The sequence below is a fragment of the Patiria miniata genome, unplaced genomic scaffold (assembly GCF_015706575.1).
Source record: "Patiria miniata isolate m_02_andy unplaced genomic scaffold, ASM1570657v1 HiC_scaffold_19, whole genome shotgun sequence".
NCBI lineage: Eukaryota > Metazoa > Echinodermata > Asteroidea > Valvatida > Asterinidae > Patiria > Patiria miniata.
Genome location: NW_024037057.1, coordinates 8,350,063 through 8,364,723, shown reverse-complemented (window position 1 = coordinate 8,364,723; position 14,661 = coordinate 8,350,063). Strand labels below are relative to the sequence as shown.

Below are 14,661 nucleotides of genomic sequence, written 5' to 3'. Positions count from 1 at the left end.
CCTTAGACACATTTCCTTGTTATTTCTAACTATAATTTTTATCAAGTCATTTTCCTGTTGTGATTAATTCAGTCATTTTGGGGACTGACTTTTCTGTTTAGGTTACTATGTGTTCACCGAGATGTCCACTTCCGGCTTATTTTTCGGCGACAACGCCTGGTTGGTCAGTGAGCATATGCCAGCAACCAATGACGGATGTCTATATTTCTGGTATCACATGTATGGCAGAGGTATGTTTTATGTTTTTGTTTAAATTTTCTTTGGAAAGATTGAGAATTTCAGGAAATTCAGTCAGTTTTTACGAGATGCTGTAACTTTTTCAAGTTTTCTTTCATAAATATTGCTACATTCGAAACATTATGCCCACAGTTGTTTTATTTGTATATTTCAGGTCATTCCACTCAGTAAGCAGTTTGCGGCAGTTGTATTCATGTTCTTGGTTTTTTTTTCATTTGAAATTCAAATAAGTTTCTCGCCATGAAACAGTTTTTCTGCTCATACAGGGTTGGAAAGATGAGTTGATAGAACACTGTCACATGTTCAAATTCTGCTCAAAATGTCACAGGTCCAAGTAGTCTTAGCATTTTCTTTTAACCTTAATATTTTTGAAATTCAAGAAATCTAAAAAAATTAGTGGAACAAAGTACCTTGCTTAGTCCCTTTGATAATCTGGAAGAAAAAAGAAAGATCTTTGTAAAATTGGTCCATGGTTCGATTCCTGTTTTAGGCGCCGGCGACCTGAATGTGTACTTCCTCGATAACGCTGGACAGACGAGCAGACAGTGGAGTCTCACTGGTGACCAGGGTGATGTCTGGCAACAGGGACAGGTGGATCTGAAGAGTACCAGTGATTACCAGGTAAAACGAGTACAAAGTAATTTTTGTGGCACAAAACATGTGTGAAAGCAATCTTGCAACGTAATGGCTAATTTTTACACTGGGAAATTGCAAATGGTGTTTTCAAACTGCAAATTTTAACAATGTTTTCTCAATGGAAATTCGTAGTAGTGATTTCACACTATGAATTTGTAACAGTGTTTTAACACTGAATTTGTAATAGTGTTTAACTGAATTTGTAATTGCTGAACAGTGTAACTCTTAGCAAATGTCACCATATACATATGTTTTCCTGAAGTTTGAACAAGAATTAACATATTGTTTTGTTGATAATGGACAACAATTTCGTTTTGATACAGATCGTTTTTGAGGCAACGTACGCCAGTGATATCGTCGGCGATATTGCTCTTGACGATGTCGACATTGAGCCTGTCTCATGCTACAGTGGTGTACCTGGCAGCACGCCGGCGGCTCCTTGTAAGTTGGTCTGCCTGTTTGTCTATCTGTGGTTGTTTTACAAACAGAACAGGGATGACATTGTGAAAAATCACAAACTGTCAATTTAAGAGCCATTTGTTCAGGTGAGCGTTTGTGGTCCAGGGATCACATACATAACACCCAAATGTTGGTTTGAAACCAGCCAAGGATCAATGTGTTGTGCCCTTGGGCAAGATACTTTACTGCAATTTTTCTAATACCACCAATAACTAATAGGCACAACTGGGATCCCATATGTTTATATCTTGTGAGTCTGATTAAAAAATCAGTGTGCTGACTTAGATCTCCACAATCTTATTTCTAGCCATGGACTGCACGTTTGAGGCAGACTTCTGCAACTACACCCAACTCCAAGACGACAACTTTGATTGGACGAGGCTGAGAGGCAGCACTGGCAGTACGCACACGGGACCAGACCAGGACCACACAACGGGATCAGGTCAGTAGAAACGTCTGGAATTTGCACATGTTGACAGCATCATGACTTTGGGCATGATCGCTGGTCAAATATGGGTTTATGGCTTCTAAGTAGCACACCATTAACAAAGACATTGACTGATTTGGAAACTACCGACACTAGGCTGGTAAGCTGAGTTGGTAGAACACCTTTACAATATTCTAGAGGTGACAGGTTCAAACCCTGCTCCAGTCAATTTATTCTTTGACCTTAAATGGGTTATTAACATCTTTCTTCGCCTTCCACCATTGTGACCCCAGTTCGAATCCTGCCTGTGCCAATATGTGGATTGGGTTTTCAGTCCCTACCTGATTCCGTGTGTTTTCCCCACAGTGAGCTACAGTACCTAGGGCGCTTTTGAGGAATCCTTTGTTTCAGTACCAGAAATGATTAATAATAATAATAATTAACCTAGTTGTCAGTGACAGAATCACGAAAGAAAAAATTAAAACACAAAGTAAAACTGAAATTGCAAGTTCCTCAACATGTTTCTCCATCAAGTAGATGGCCACAGTAGACAGAAAAATTATAAATGTCAACAGATGCGTTATTTCGATTTTCAAATTTGATTTTTCAATTTTTGATTTTGATTTTTGATGACAGGCTGGTACGTCTACATCGAAGCCGCCAATGGTGTTCAGGGGGACAAGGCTTGCCTGATGTCGCCCCAGCAAAACCCGACCCAGTCACGCTGCCTGACGTTCTGGTATACCATGTACGGCCGTCACGTGGATCGGCTGAACCTCTACCTGCGGGCTAACAACCTCGACACGCTGATCTTCACCAAGTACGGGACCCAGGGGAACCAGTGGATCAAGGGACAGAAGAGTGTCACGTCCGATGAAGCCTGGTCGGTAAGAAATATGATCTTGAAGCAAATTGTCTTGGACTTTGTCGATGGTGGTGGAATTGTGCTGATTGTAGTGGGAACGAATGAATGCTACACCCAAGACCTGTGCAGGTTTTCATTGTGAGCAGGTTTTTATTTCGAAATAAAGGTCTCTTGAACTGGATCACAACAAATTCATCAGATAATGTTGATCAGATGTTGCTAGATATTGGTGGATTAAGTATCGTTAGTTTTAAAGAGATGGAAGCCATTGATGGTATTGATTTTTACGGGGGAAAAAGGTTGGTGCTGAGGTTCTTTTTCCTCGCCTTTCACCGCTGTGACCCGGGTTCAATTCCTGTTCAGGTTCACCTGTGGATTGGGTTTTCAGGCCCTACCTGATTCAATGGTTTTTCCCCGCGAATATCATTCTGGGCTTTTCCTCGCACCTCTAAAACTGTAATTTCTTCATTAATTGTCTTCTCTCTACGGGTTTCTTCAGGCTTGTGAGCTACAGTGTCTAGGGCGCTTTTAAGGAATCCTTGGTTTCATTACCAGAAATAAATAATGATGATTAAAAAATAGACAGATAAAAAATATAAATAGATCTTTATTCTATCGTTAGGTTGTCTTTGAAGGAGTTCGTGGTCCAGCGAATCAAGCAGACATTGCCATAGACGACATCTTCTTGGAAGCTGGAGCCTGCCCAGAGTCAAGTAAGCAATGAAATGGAAATCTTTCTTCATTAATTTAGAAAAAAAATGTAAGCTTCATGATTATGAGAACTAATTTGTATATTTTTAAAAGTGATATCATATTTTTAAAAGTGATATCAAACTTTACTTAAAGCAATCTTCTTTCGATGTAAATATTGTCACAAAGATAGTTTAATGTTTCTCTGTTCATTTGCCCAGCTGTCTGTGATTTTGAGTTTGATTTCTGCGGCTGGACACAAGATCAAACGGACAACTTTGATTGGACGCGTAGCTTTGGCGGCACTCCTAGTAGCGGCACTGGACCGTCCACCGATCACACCACAGGCACGACGCAAGGTAAGCCAAAAAATGCTGTTGACAGATGTTGTGATCAAGTCACAGACCAGTCACTAGTTAGTCACAAGTTAGTCACAAGTCAATCACTAGTCAATCACTAGTCAATCACAATTCAGTCACAAACCAGTCACAAGGCAGTTACAAGTCACTCGCATGCCAGTCTCAAGTCAATCACAAGCCAATCATAGGTCAATCACAACTCAACCACAAGTCAACAACAGAGTCAATCACAAGTCATTCATAAGCTTCATTATTAATAGGCCGATCACAAGGTCATCACAAGTCAATCACAATTCAGTCACAAACCAGTCACAAGGCAGTTGCAAGTCACTCGCATGATAGTCTCAAGTCAATCACAAGCCCTTCACAAGCCAATCATAGGTCAATCACAACTCAACCACAAGTCAACAACACGTCAATCACAAGTCATTCATAGGCTTCATTATTCATAGGCCAATGACAAGGTCATCACAGGTCAATCACGATTCAGTCACAAGTCAGTCACAAGTCAATCACAATTCAAATCACAACTTTGTTCACAAGTATTAGGACTTACTTGTGATGACTTGTGATGACTTATGCGGACTTGATTTCAACTCTGCAAATAATACAATTTTCAAAGTAGCAAACTTCTATTGAATTTTTACAATTTTTTTCCCAGGCTATTTTGCGTACATTGAGACCTCCAGCCCCATCGTGACCGGCCAGATCGCTCGCTTGCTCAGCCCCGTCTTTGACGACACTAACGGAGAATGTCTTCACATGTGGTATCACATGTTTGGTGACGGCATCGGCGATCTCAAGATCTACGGTTACGACACGGTCACCCTGGTGGAAACAGGTCCTCTCTTCCAGATATCGGGTAAGAAATGTCGGCTTAGAAAAGATCTTACATCGTCACACTTAATGTCCTCCAGTATATTTTACTATCCTTTGAAATCGCGAACAGCTGTGCTAAATTTTTTTATAAACACTGTGCTCAAATGGTTCTGAAATTAAAGTATTAGGCCAATAGGCCCTATGAGATGAAATTTTGTAATGGGGTTTGTCCGTCACCGATTTTTATAAACACTGTATATTCAGTGTTGTCCGAGGACTTGGGAGAAAAAGTTCACAAGCTTACTCAGGTGGGACTAGAACCCACGACCTCCTGCTTACTAGTGCAGACGTCTTACCACTCAACCACTGAGCTTGCCGCGGTCAGCTTGCTGGCCACATAACGACGGCTTGACAGTGCGCTTCTCAATTTAATATCAATTCTCACGTCTTTTCGTAGGTGGACAGTACAATGAATGGCGTTTCACCGAAATCACGTTCCAGGCGGCTCACCGATACCAGATAATCATCGAAGGAACTAAAGGAAGCAACTACAACGGAGACGTCGCTGTCGACGATCTGATGCTGGCGACTGGAGCTTGTAATAGGCCAGGTATGGACTCTCCATGCGCAAACTAGAGAGGGCGCTCTGAGACCGTGCAAGCACAGCCCTATCTACGGCTGCTGGGCCCAATTTTATGGCTCTGCTTAATACCGTTAGTGAAAATTTGCTGCTTCAGTTGCTACAGCGGAAAATTCCTTGCTTGCAGTAAGTGTGTTTCACGGGTTAGCGAGGAATTTTGAATTATGCGCATACGTGCATCCCGTAACTAAGGATTTAACGCTTACTGGGTTAGCGCAGAACTTGCGCTGTTAGCACAGAATGGTGATTGTAAGCGCGGAATTTTGTGGCTAGCAGATAAATTGGGCCCAAGTTGGATCAGATTTTGCACTAAAATTCAGCCGAGCAAAAGTTGTCAATGTTTTTCCCCAGGTTTCTGCGACTTTGAACAGGACACGTGCGGCTGGACCCAAGACACCACCAACGATGACTGGGATTGGCTGAGGCGAAGGGGTGCCACTCCTAGTGCAAACACGGGACCCAGTGTGGATCACACCACAAACTCTGATAATGGTAATAGCGAGCTAGATCTTAACCTTTAGCTTTTAGGCAGTATGCAAAATGGGCTTTTAGGGCTACGGCTATGTCTGTTGTCACATTGCTCCCACACAGTTGTAAATGAAGACCTAGCCACAAGTTCTTGACAAGAGATAAGGATATGGCTTTCCAATGACATAGAATGAACTCAAACTTAGACATTTATCAAATATTTACCATATTTGTGCGACCAATTTTATGTGCATTCTAAGTGTGTTGGACAGTTGGCTTCTAAATGTGTTCAGTAGATTGTTCTAAACCTGTCAATATTTAATCTATTTGGAAGTTGAAACTGATGAATCTTTTTTTCTCTCCTCAGGATTCTACATGTATTTTGAGGCATCAATATCACCTCTGGTCCAGGGGGATAACGCTATCCTGATCAGTCAACACTTGCCGGCCAGTAACAAGTCTTGTCTCTCCTTCTGGTATCACATGTATGGCAGCAGTAAGTCATCATTTCAGAGAGATTTGGGCTTGGGCTGGGGTTATGGAGGAAACTGGGAGGTTTGGTGGTAGAGTTTTGGACGAGTCTATCACAAGTGATCACAAGTCCATCACAGATGGTCACAAGTCGACCACAGCTCAACCACAAGTTGACTAGAAGTCAACCACGAGTCAATCACAAGTCAGTCATAAGTTAAACACAAGTCAATCACTAGTCAAATCACAAGTCAATCACAAGTCAATCACAAGTCAATCACAAGTCAATCACAATTCAATCACAAGTCAATCACAAGTCAATCACAAGTCAATCACAAGTCAATCACAAGTCAATCACAAGTCAATCACAAGTCAATCTCAAGTCAATCACAAGTCAATTATAAATCAACCACAAGTTGACCATACTTTGATCAGAAGTCAATCATAGGTCCATCAGAAGTCAATTACAACTTAATTACAAGTCAGTTACAAATCAATCACAAATTAATCAAAAACCAATCACAAGTCATTTACAAGTCAAACACCAGCTAAACCGTAAATCACCCAAAAGTCAGGTAATCGAAACGATGCCGATCACAAGTCAAATCACAAGTCAAGTCTCAAGTAACAGTGGATGAACAAAGACAAAGAAACGTCTTCGGCACAGTTCAGTTAAATAGCTTTTCACTTGAACTTGAAGTGAGCGATACGTTTGGACCATATTTATATCCTTTAAGCTTAAAATCGAAAATTTAACTAGTGAAATTTGTGTTTACTTGCAGGCATGGGAGATCTCAATGTGTACACCAAGGACGACAACTTGGTGCAGACACAGATATGGTCCAAGTCAGGGGACCAGGGAAACGTCTGGTTATTTGGCCAGGCTAGACTGTCGAGTACCGTGGAATATCAGGTTGGTCAACTTGGCTTATTGTCGCGACGCAAAATCTTACAATAATAGAAGTTCAACATATTATTTGTCACAAATTTTATTTTTCCCTCATAAGGGCGTGAAATGGGCTGTAATTGTGAATTGCCTGCTTGAATGTAAGGAAGATATTGTATTTAATCGAAGGCGAAGGGAAATAATTTCATTTTTAAGATTTTCTGGGAGAAGTTATCCCCAATAAAATGGAAATAATTCTTTCCTTGAAGATCTTTTAAGACAAGTTTGGTTAAATAAAAATATCGCTTTTTAAAGGAAATCTTTCTATTTCAAAATTGACATTTGTTTGTGAAACTGAAATGTAAAAGCTTTGTGAATCGGAATAATTTTTTTTATTGTTATATATTATTATTTATTGAACTATATTCTTAGGTGCTTTTTGAGGCTGTTTACGACTCTGGCTTCAACGGAGATATTGCCCTGGATGACGTTGATATCGAAGCCACAGATTGCCTTGGAATTGTCACACCGGCACCGCCGACAACAGCGATACCAACGCATGGTATGTCTGTCTGTTTGTTTGGCTGTCATAGTGTATGTCCGTATTTGTGTTGGTTGGACAGCGTATGCGATTTAGTTTTGTTACACTTTTACTGTTTGAGTCATTCCATAAATTTGGGGTCAACTTTTTCCTGTCCCTGTTACATCTGACGCCTATGATTTTATAATTCTGATGCATTTCTTAAAGCAGTCGTCCTCCAAGAGTGACTCCAAGGGGAGTCAGGTTGGCGTAGCGGTACTTTCCTCGCCTTCCACCGCTGTGACCCGGGTTCGAATCCCGCCCGGGCTAATATGTGGATTGGGTTTTCAGTCCCTACCTGATTCCGTGGGTTTTTCCCACAATATTCTTCTGGGCTTTTCCTCCCACCTCTAAAAAATGTAATTTCTTCTCATTGTCTCCTCTCTACAGGTTTTGTCAGGCTTGCGGGCTACAGTGCCTAGGGCACTTTTGAGGAATCCTTGGTTTAATTACCAGAAAGAAATAGAATTAAAAAATAAAATAAAATTATGAATAGCAAACTACCTACTCAACAAATAAAAAATCATTTGAAGCCATTCTTAATGACACTTGAATAGTGAATTACAAAGTACCAAGGTAACAGGGACAGGAAAAATGTCACATTTTGGATCCTGAATTTACGGAATGTTGCATATTCAAATTACATTGACCCTGTGTCAAAGGTCATGAAGACAAAAACTCACTCCCTGTTCTCTGACTCTATATCTAAGTGAGATATCTGGACAGTTTTCAGGCCACATACACGATAATATACAGATTTGTGATCGACATAAATAATTCAGAGCTTTCTTGTGAATAAATTTTGTATGTTTGCATAAATTAAAAAGAGTTTGGTTTCGTTAACAATTTTTTTTTTCTGTTTTCTGTAGCCCCCAGTGCCTTTGACTGTGACTTTGAAATCAACCTCTGCAGTTGGACCCAAGAGACAAACGATGATTTTGATTGGACGAGACTCCAAGGCAGTACGGCGTCCGTTAACACTGGGCCACAATTTGACCACACTACTCAGAGTATCTACGGTATGCCATTAACAAATTTAAATAAAGTCCGTAGTTAAGTTGTAAGCCGACCCTTACAAGCTCGGTGTTGGTGTGGTAAGACGTCTGCAGTAGTAAGCAGCAGGTCGTGGGTTCGAGTCCCACCCAGGTAAACTCGTGAATTTTTCTCAAAGGCTTAGTCTATATTGGCAAAATCATACATTGTTAAAAGAATAATGCCTACAATTAAAATAAAAAAGATAAGTTCATGAAACTTAAAAGTGTCAGTTGTACCTGACAGCGATTTTGAAAGTTCCATTGGAAGGATTATGTTTCTTACAAAATATTTTTGTATTTTACAAATCCCCAAACTAAAATGAGATAAACCTCCTTTTTGACCACACATACAGGATGGTACATCTACATTGAAGCCTCCCCCCAAATCAACGGCGACCGGGCCCAGCTACTCTCTGCCCCCATGGTATCGGGCAGCGTCGGTAAATGCATTAGCTTCTGGTATCACATGTACGGACCCAGCATCAACTCGCTGAACGTCTACCGACGAGAGAACGGACAGGACGTTCTGGAATGGACGCGGATTGGCGACCAGGGTCCAGTGTGGAACCAGGGACAAGTATTCTTGGATGGGTCGTTCAGTGTAAGTAACAATTTTTACCACTACTTTTTAATAATTAATTTTGTTCAAGCTCCAATGTTCTTGGCAAGCTTCTTGCGATGGAACACAAGTCCTGTCACAAGTAAATCACTACTCACTTCAGGAGTCCAGTAATAAGTAATAGAGGATGAACGGTAACAAACTTACACCTTGGTCAGGTTATTTATAATAATAATAATAATATTTTGGGGGATGATCGTCCTTACTCACAGCTGAGAAGCTGAATTGCGAAGGACGCGGCATGTAAAGGTGCCTTAGGCGGCCGCCATACGACCCATGTCTGACCGTGGAGCACAGCCAGAGATCGAAAGTGTTCCTTTTTTAGAGGGAGGAAAACAGGAGAGCCCGGAGAAAAACCCTCGTGGCACAGGAGAGAACCAACGCACAACTCTACTCACATATGGCCAAAGCCGGGATTCGAACCAGGGCCTCAGTACGGTGGTGAGAGCCTGAGAGATGAGCGCTTTACGTACTAGCCACCCATGCCACCCAAGAATTTGAAAGCAAGAATTTAAAACGGTTGTGAGTTGTTGGAATATCTGTGATGTACCTTGTGATTGACTTGCAGGGACTAGTGATGGACCTGACTACATCCCTGTTATGACAAGCAGCAACACATTCACTGCAGCTGGTAAAACTTCTTATGAATGGTTTTTGATCGGTTGTATTTTTCAGGTTGTATTCGAGGGTGTCGTGGGCCAGTCGTATGAAGGAGATACCTCATTGGATGACATCGTGGTGTACAACGGACAGTGCCCAAGTCTTGGTAAGTCATTTAAAAAAGAAATGATTACATAAAAACTGGGCTGCTATTTTTGTTCTAATAATGCCTCCAACTTTGAAAAAGCAAGAATTTCGTGAATTTTCCTTAGTCATCACCAAATCTGTCAAAAATTATTTTCTACTTCTTTTAAGTATTCTGATGGAGTCTTGGACGAGCAGCCCAACTAGGATTAGTTTGATGTCACAAATTATGAACAATGAAAAAACCTCATTGAAAATTCAGACAATATTGGTCTCAGACTTGTGAAAGATTTTTCAGATTTGAGAAAATAAGTGATTAACTTTTCCCGATTGTAACCCTTTTTTGAAAGAAAAATGCACTACTTTGAAAGTACCTTTGCCATTTAGTATGTCTGTCATCCCTTGCATCTCACCATGTGTGTTAATGCCTATGTGACGCTGTGTCTCCCTCCACATGTCCAGTCTTCTGTGACTTTGAGCACGGCATGTGTGGCTATGCCCAGGACACCACGGATGACTTTGATTGGCTGCTTGCATCCGGCGCCACGGCGACAACGGGAACCAGTCCGCCTAATGACCACACCTACCAGTCACCACAAGGTGGGCCAGATAAACCATTAAGATTTTCAGAAGTCATTTTGAATATTTGATAGCCCAAACAAAAAAAGACAGCAGATTACCATTTTTTACCACAATTGAGCAATCATGGAGTAAAGTAAGGCTTCGTGTTTTTTTTTTTACGAAAAATTGTTTTAGACAGGAGAACAGCCACTAATGAAATGGGATGAAACAATTAATTTATAGGTGTTTCATAGAATTACAAAATGAGATACTAAGAAACAAAAAACAACTGTCCGTTCAAATTTTGAGTTTTTTCATTCTGCTGCAAAGTTGCAATTTGCGACTGGAGGTTCATTTCCAATAACAAGTCACACTCCTACAAAAGCAATCCGAGTTGCCCGCTTTTTATGATTACTTGGCTGGCTTTCCACCATAACTGAGACGCTCAAAAGCTTGCTGTGGTATTTCGCAAAATGCAGTCCCCTTTGGTGACATGTTCAGAGCTATACAAACGTGTGATGGGCGTTCAGGCATTGAAGCATGCCAGTATTGGCTACCAGAACCGTCATTTTAATTTCAAAATCAAATTGGTGTATTCTTGCTCAACTCAGGACACTATATCTACATCGAAGCCTCCGCCCCGCGCCAGTTGGGCGACATTGCCCGCGTCACCTCTCAGGAGTACCCTGCTACCATGGGAACGTGCATGAAGTTCTGGTACTACATGATAGGCAGCGATCTGGGCCAACTCAATGTGTACATTGAGGTTAATGGGAACCGGGGATCCAGCGTGTGGTCGCGGAGTACCAGCGGCTATAACCTGTGGAGGATTGCGGAGGTGACCGTGCAGACGAGCTACCCATTCCGAGTAAGATTTTGGTCTTTATTCTGTAAAGTCGTCAAAATGATGCTATATCTTTTTGTTTTGTTACTTTTTTGTTATGTGTTGTTCCAAACAGTGGCCACTGTCACAATACGGAAACAAGTAGACTTTTGACATGAGTGGTGTTTTGTATCATCTATATCAAAATAAATTTGAAAGAAAAATAGAATTAGCTGTTGCAAACTGCTTACCAACCAAAAGGACCTTTGGTATAAATGCAAAAAAATAGTTAGTGGCCTGACATTTCGACCCTAGCAGAGTCGTTCTCGAAGGCTTCGAGAAAGACTCTGCTAGGGTCGAAACGTCAGGCCACTAACTATTTTTTTGCATTTTTTTTAAATTTGAAAGTCAGACAATATCCAGATTTTATTTGTCATTCAGTATCGGATGATTGCATGCCGAGAAATGTTGAGGTTTTGATATTGAATACGGAAATTTTATTTTTTTTGTACAAATTTTCTTTTTATCTGTTTTTTTATGTTGTCTAATATGGTAGACATATTGTCTTTAGGAATTTGCATTTTAAAGTTTTGACCATCAATAAAAATGAAAAATTAAGTTAAAATGACTTGAAATTAAATGTATTCATGTTTGTTTTGGCACAAATCAGCAAAATTGCTTGTTTTGTCTTTAGATTGTCTTTGAAGGCATCGTCGGCAACGGTATCCAAGGTGACATCGCCCTCGACGACATCGACCTCTCCACCCAAGCCTGCTCCCTGCCAGCCACCTGCAACTTTGAGAGCGATTTCTGCACCTTCGCCAACATCCAGCAGGACACGTTTGACTGGACGCGCAACAACGGCCTCACCGCGAGTAGCCAGACCGGCCCGCCCACCGACCACACCCTCGGTAACGTCTACGGTTACTACGTCTTCATCGAGACCTCCGCGCCTCGTGTCCGCGACGACTTTGCGTACCTCTTCTCCGAGACGCTCCCGGCCAACACCGACATGTGTCTGACCTTCTGGTACCACATGTACGGTGCGGACATTGGGACGTTGCGCGTGTGGCTGGAGACCACGGTCTTAAACCCCGCCTACTGGACACAGGTTTGGAGTAAGACCAGTGACCAGGGCAACTACTGGCAGAATGCCATCGTGGACGTCAAGAGCGAAAACTCCGTCTTTGAGGTGAGACAAACAAGAAACGCTTCGGCATATTTCAAAACTCGGTATTGGTTCCATCTTCATGGGTTAATTTCATACGCTGCTAAGCACAAAACAAATTTGCTGAGCAAAAACCGGTTACCAGCTAAAATTTGCATTAGATGTTGCATGTTACTGGTATCTGGCTGACTTCTGTTTAGCGCATAAATTTGACGAGCAAAGTTTCTGCTTAACTGCTATGGGAAACTTGATCGTAACGGTCACATGTAACAAAATTTGACGTCCTGTCTGTAATTTGTTTCCTTTTGTATCCACCAATCAGATCATCTTTGAGGGCGTGGTCGGTCCCAGCTTTGCCGGTGACATCGCCCTGGATGACATCCAGACTTTTTACGGCACGTGCGCCCCGCCCACCCCGGCCCCGCCCTGCCAGTTCACCTGCAATAACACCAACTGCTTGACTGACCGCACCAAAGTCTGCGACTTTGTGGACGATTGCGGAGACGGGTCGGATGAGGAAAATTGTGGTATGCTTTTTCATATCTTATTTTCATTGTATTTGCCTGAAATACAAAAGTAAAGTCTGTCCCAAGCCTATATGGCCCATCAGGCCGGCGTTTATCTCCGGTTTCAGTGGCATGAAACGACTGAGAATATTTCTATTCCCCTTGGACAGGATGCCAGTCCATCGCAGGTTACTCCCCAGCTAATGCTGGTACTCATTTATACTCCTGGGTGGAGAGAGGCAAGTGGGGATAAAGTGCCTTGCCCAAGGACACAACGTATGGCCAGCAGCTGGATTCGAACCCCTGACCATCTGATCATGAGTCACGAACCCAAACCTGAAATACAACCAATGCAAATTGCTTTACATCAAAGTAGGAACGTAACTTTGATGCCAAGTTGTAAACTACAAGAAGGAGTAGAGTTGCTATTTTTTTTGTCTGATTATTACAGCTAGAGTTTTAATCTTATCAAAATTTATGACGCAATTTTCTGTGTTTGATTCCTGGCCAGTTAATTCTGGCAAGCTTGACGGTCAAGTGGTTAAGATTTCTGCACAGGAGCTGGTGGGTTCGAGTCCCACCCAAGCACGGAAATAGAAAAAGCTCATTCAAGTACTGTCCGTAAAAGGCAAAACCAAATTCTTGAATTTATTACCATATCTTGCATTGACCTCGCATTTTTTTAAATCAAATTCTCCGTTCAAAATTTCACAGGTGGAACCTGTAACTTTGAAGGAGGCATGTGCGGATGGACTGATACAAGTCTAGGTTCCTACAAATGGCAGCTGGGCTCTGGAGCCACGCCCACCTCCAACACCGGACCCACCAAGGACCACACCTTCAACAACGCAGCAGGTGATGACCAATGAAATGTCTTCTATTTATAAATTACTATTTTCTTTCAAGAGGAACATCAGTCTCAAAAGAAAACATCAGTCATTCTCAGTCTCAGCAAAATCACCCATCAACCACATTTCTTTTCTAAAAAGAGGATGCTGTACTTAGCAAGTAAAAAAATGACAAATTTATAAAATTTTAGAAAGTCTTTTAAATTGTGAAATCTGTATTATTTTGCTTTCGTGGTTATTCTCTGAAATGGTTTGCGATAGCTCTATCTTTCAAGATTTCCCATCTGCTATATTATTCCTGAGCATTAAAGGGAACATGCAATAAAATTTTGATTGCATTTTTTTTGCTTAAATCAATAAAGGATGATGTTCTTAACAATATTTTGTGTATGGCGGTGTTTATTTTCTAAGATAAATGGGGGAAAATAATTTGTGAACATGTTTGGTCAAACTACTCCGCCCCACAAAGGGAAGCTTCATTAACATAAAACTTCGCGAGGGGTATGACGCAAGCGAAGGCAGAGACTTGCCGCGCTGCGGGGGCACCGGCATTGCGGCGTGCATCATAATACATGTACATATACATTGCGGCACTGAAAGTTTTTCTGGTGTTTCGTTCTGAATCGAGGAGAAATAACACCCGATTTTCGGCCATGCCGACAAGGTGTGTGGCTGCTGGGTGTAGCAAAACTACCAAGGATGGAGTAAGCCTTCATTTGTTTCCAGTAAATCCGAAATTTGGGAGCATTTGGAGAGCCAAAGTGAAGGTAAATACCAGAGCAAAGTGGTCCGGGCCCAGTGAGTTCGCGGCCCTCTGCGCT

At 41.7% G+C, this 14,661-nt stretch overlaps 1 protein-coding gene across 1 annotated transcript in view; it reads left to right on the top strand.

The window, feature by feature from the left end:
* Positions 1-14,661, top strand: part of LOC119725639 (MAM and LDL-receptor class A domain-containing protein 1-like) — an 89,109-nt gene that overhangs the window by 17,076 nt on the left and 57,372 nt on the right. Inside the window, exons 30-50 of the mRNA XM_038197118.1 lie at positions 102-230; positions 728-858; positions 1,197-1,314; positions 1,640-1,774; positions 2,396-2,646; positions 3,247-3,337; positions 3,536-3,673; positions 4,335-4,535; positions 4,950-5,102; positions 5,484-5,624; positions 5,968-6,096; positions 6,854-6,984; positions 7,390-7,519; positions 8,407-8,556; positions 8,925-9,172; positions 9,866-9,956; positions 10,397-10,534; positions 11,107-11,363; positions 12,013-12,510; positions 12,809-13,013; positions 13,707-13,847. Of these exons, the coding sequence (XP_038053046.1) occupies positions 102-230; positions 728-858; positions 1,197-1,314; positions 1,640-1,774; positions 2,396-2,646; positions 3,247-3,337; positions 3,536-3,673; positions 4,335-4,535; positions 4,950-5,102; positions 5,484-5,624; positions 5,968-6,096; positions 6,854-6,984; positions 7,390-7,519; positions 8,407-8,556; positions 8,925-9,172; positions 9,866-9,956; positions 10,397-10,534; positions 11,107-11,363; positions 12,013-12,510; positions 12,809-13,013; positions 13,707-13,847 (3,606 nt within the window). The remainder of the gene's footprint in view (positions 1-101; positions 231-727; positions 859-1,196; positions 1,315-1,639; positions 1,775-2,395; positions 2,647-3,246; positions 3,338-3,535; positions 3,674-4,334; positions 4,536-4,949; positions 5,103-5,483; positions 5,625-5,967; positions 6,097-6,853; positions 6,985-7,389; positions 7,520-8,406; positions 8,557-8,924; positions 9,173-9,865; positions 9,957-10,396; positions 10,535-11,106; positions 11,364-12,012; positions 12,511-12,808; positions 13,014-13,706; positions 13,848-14,661) is intronic.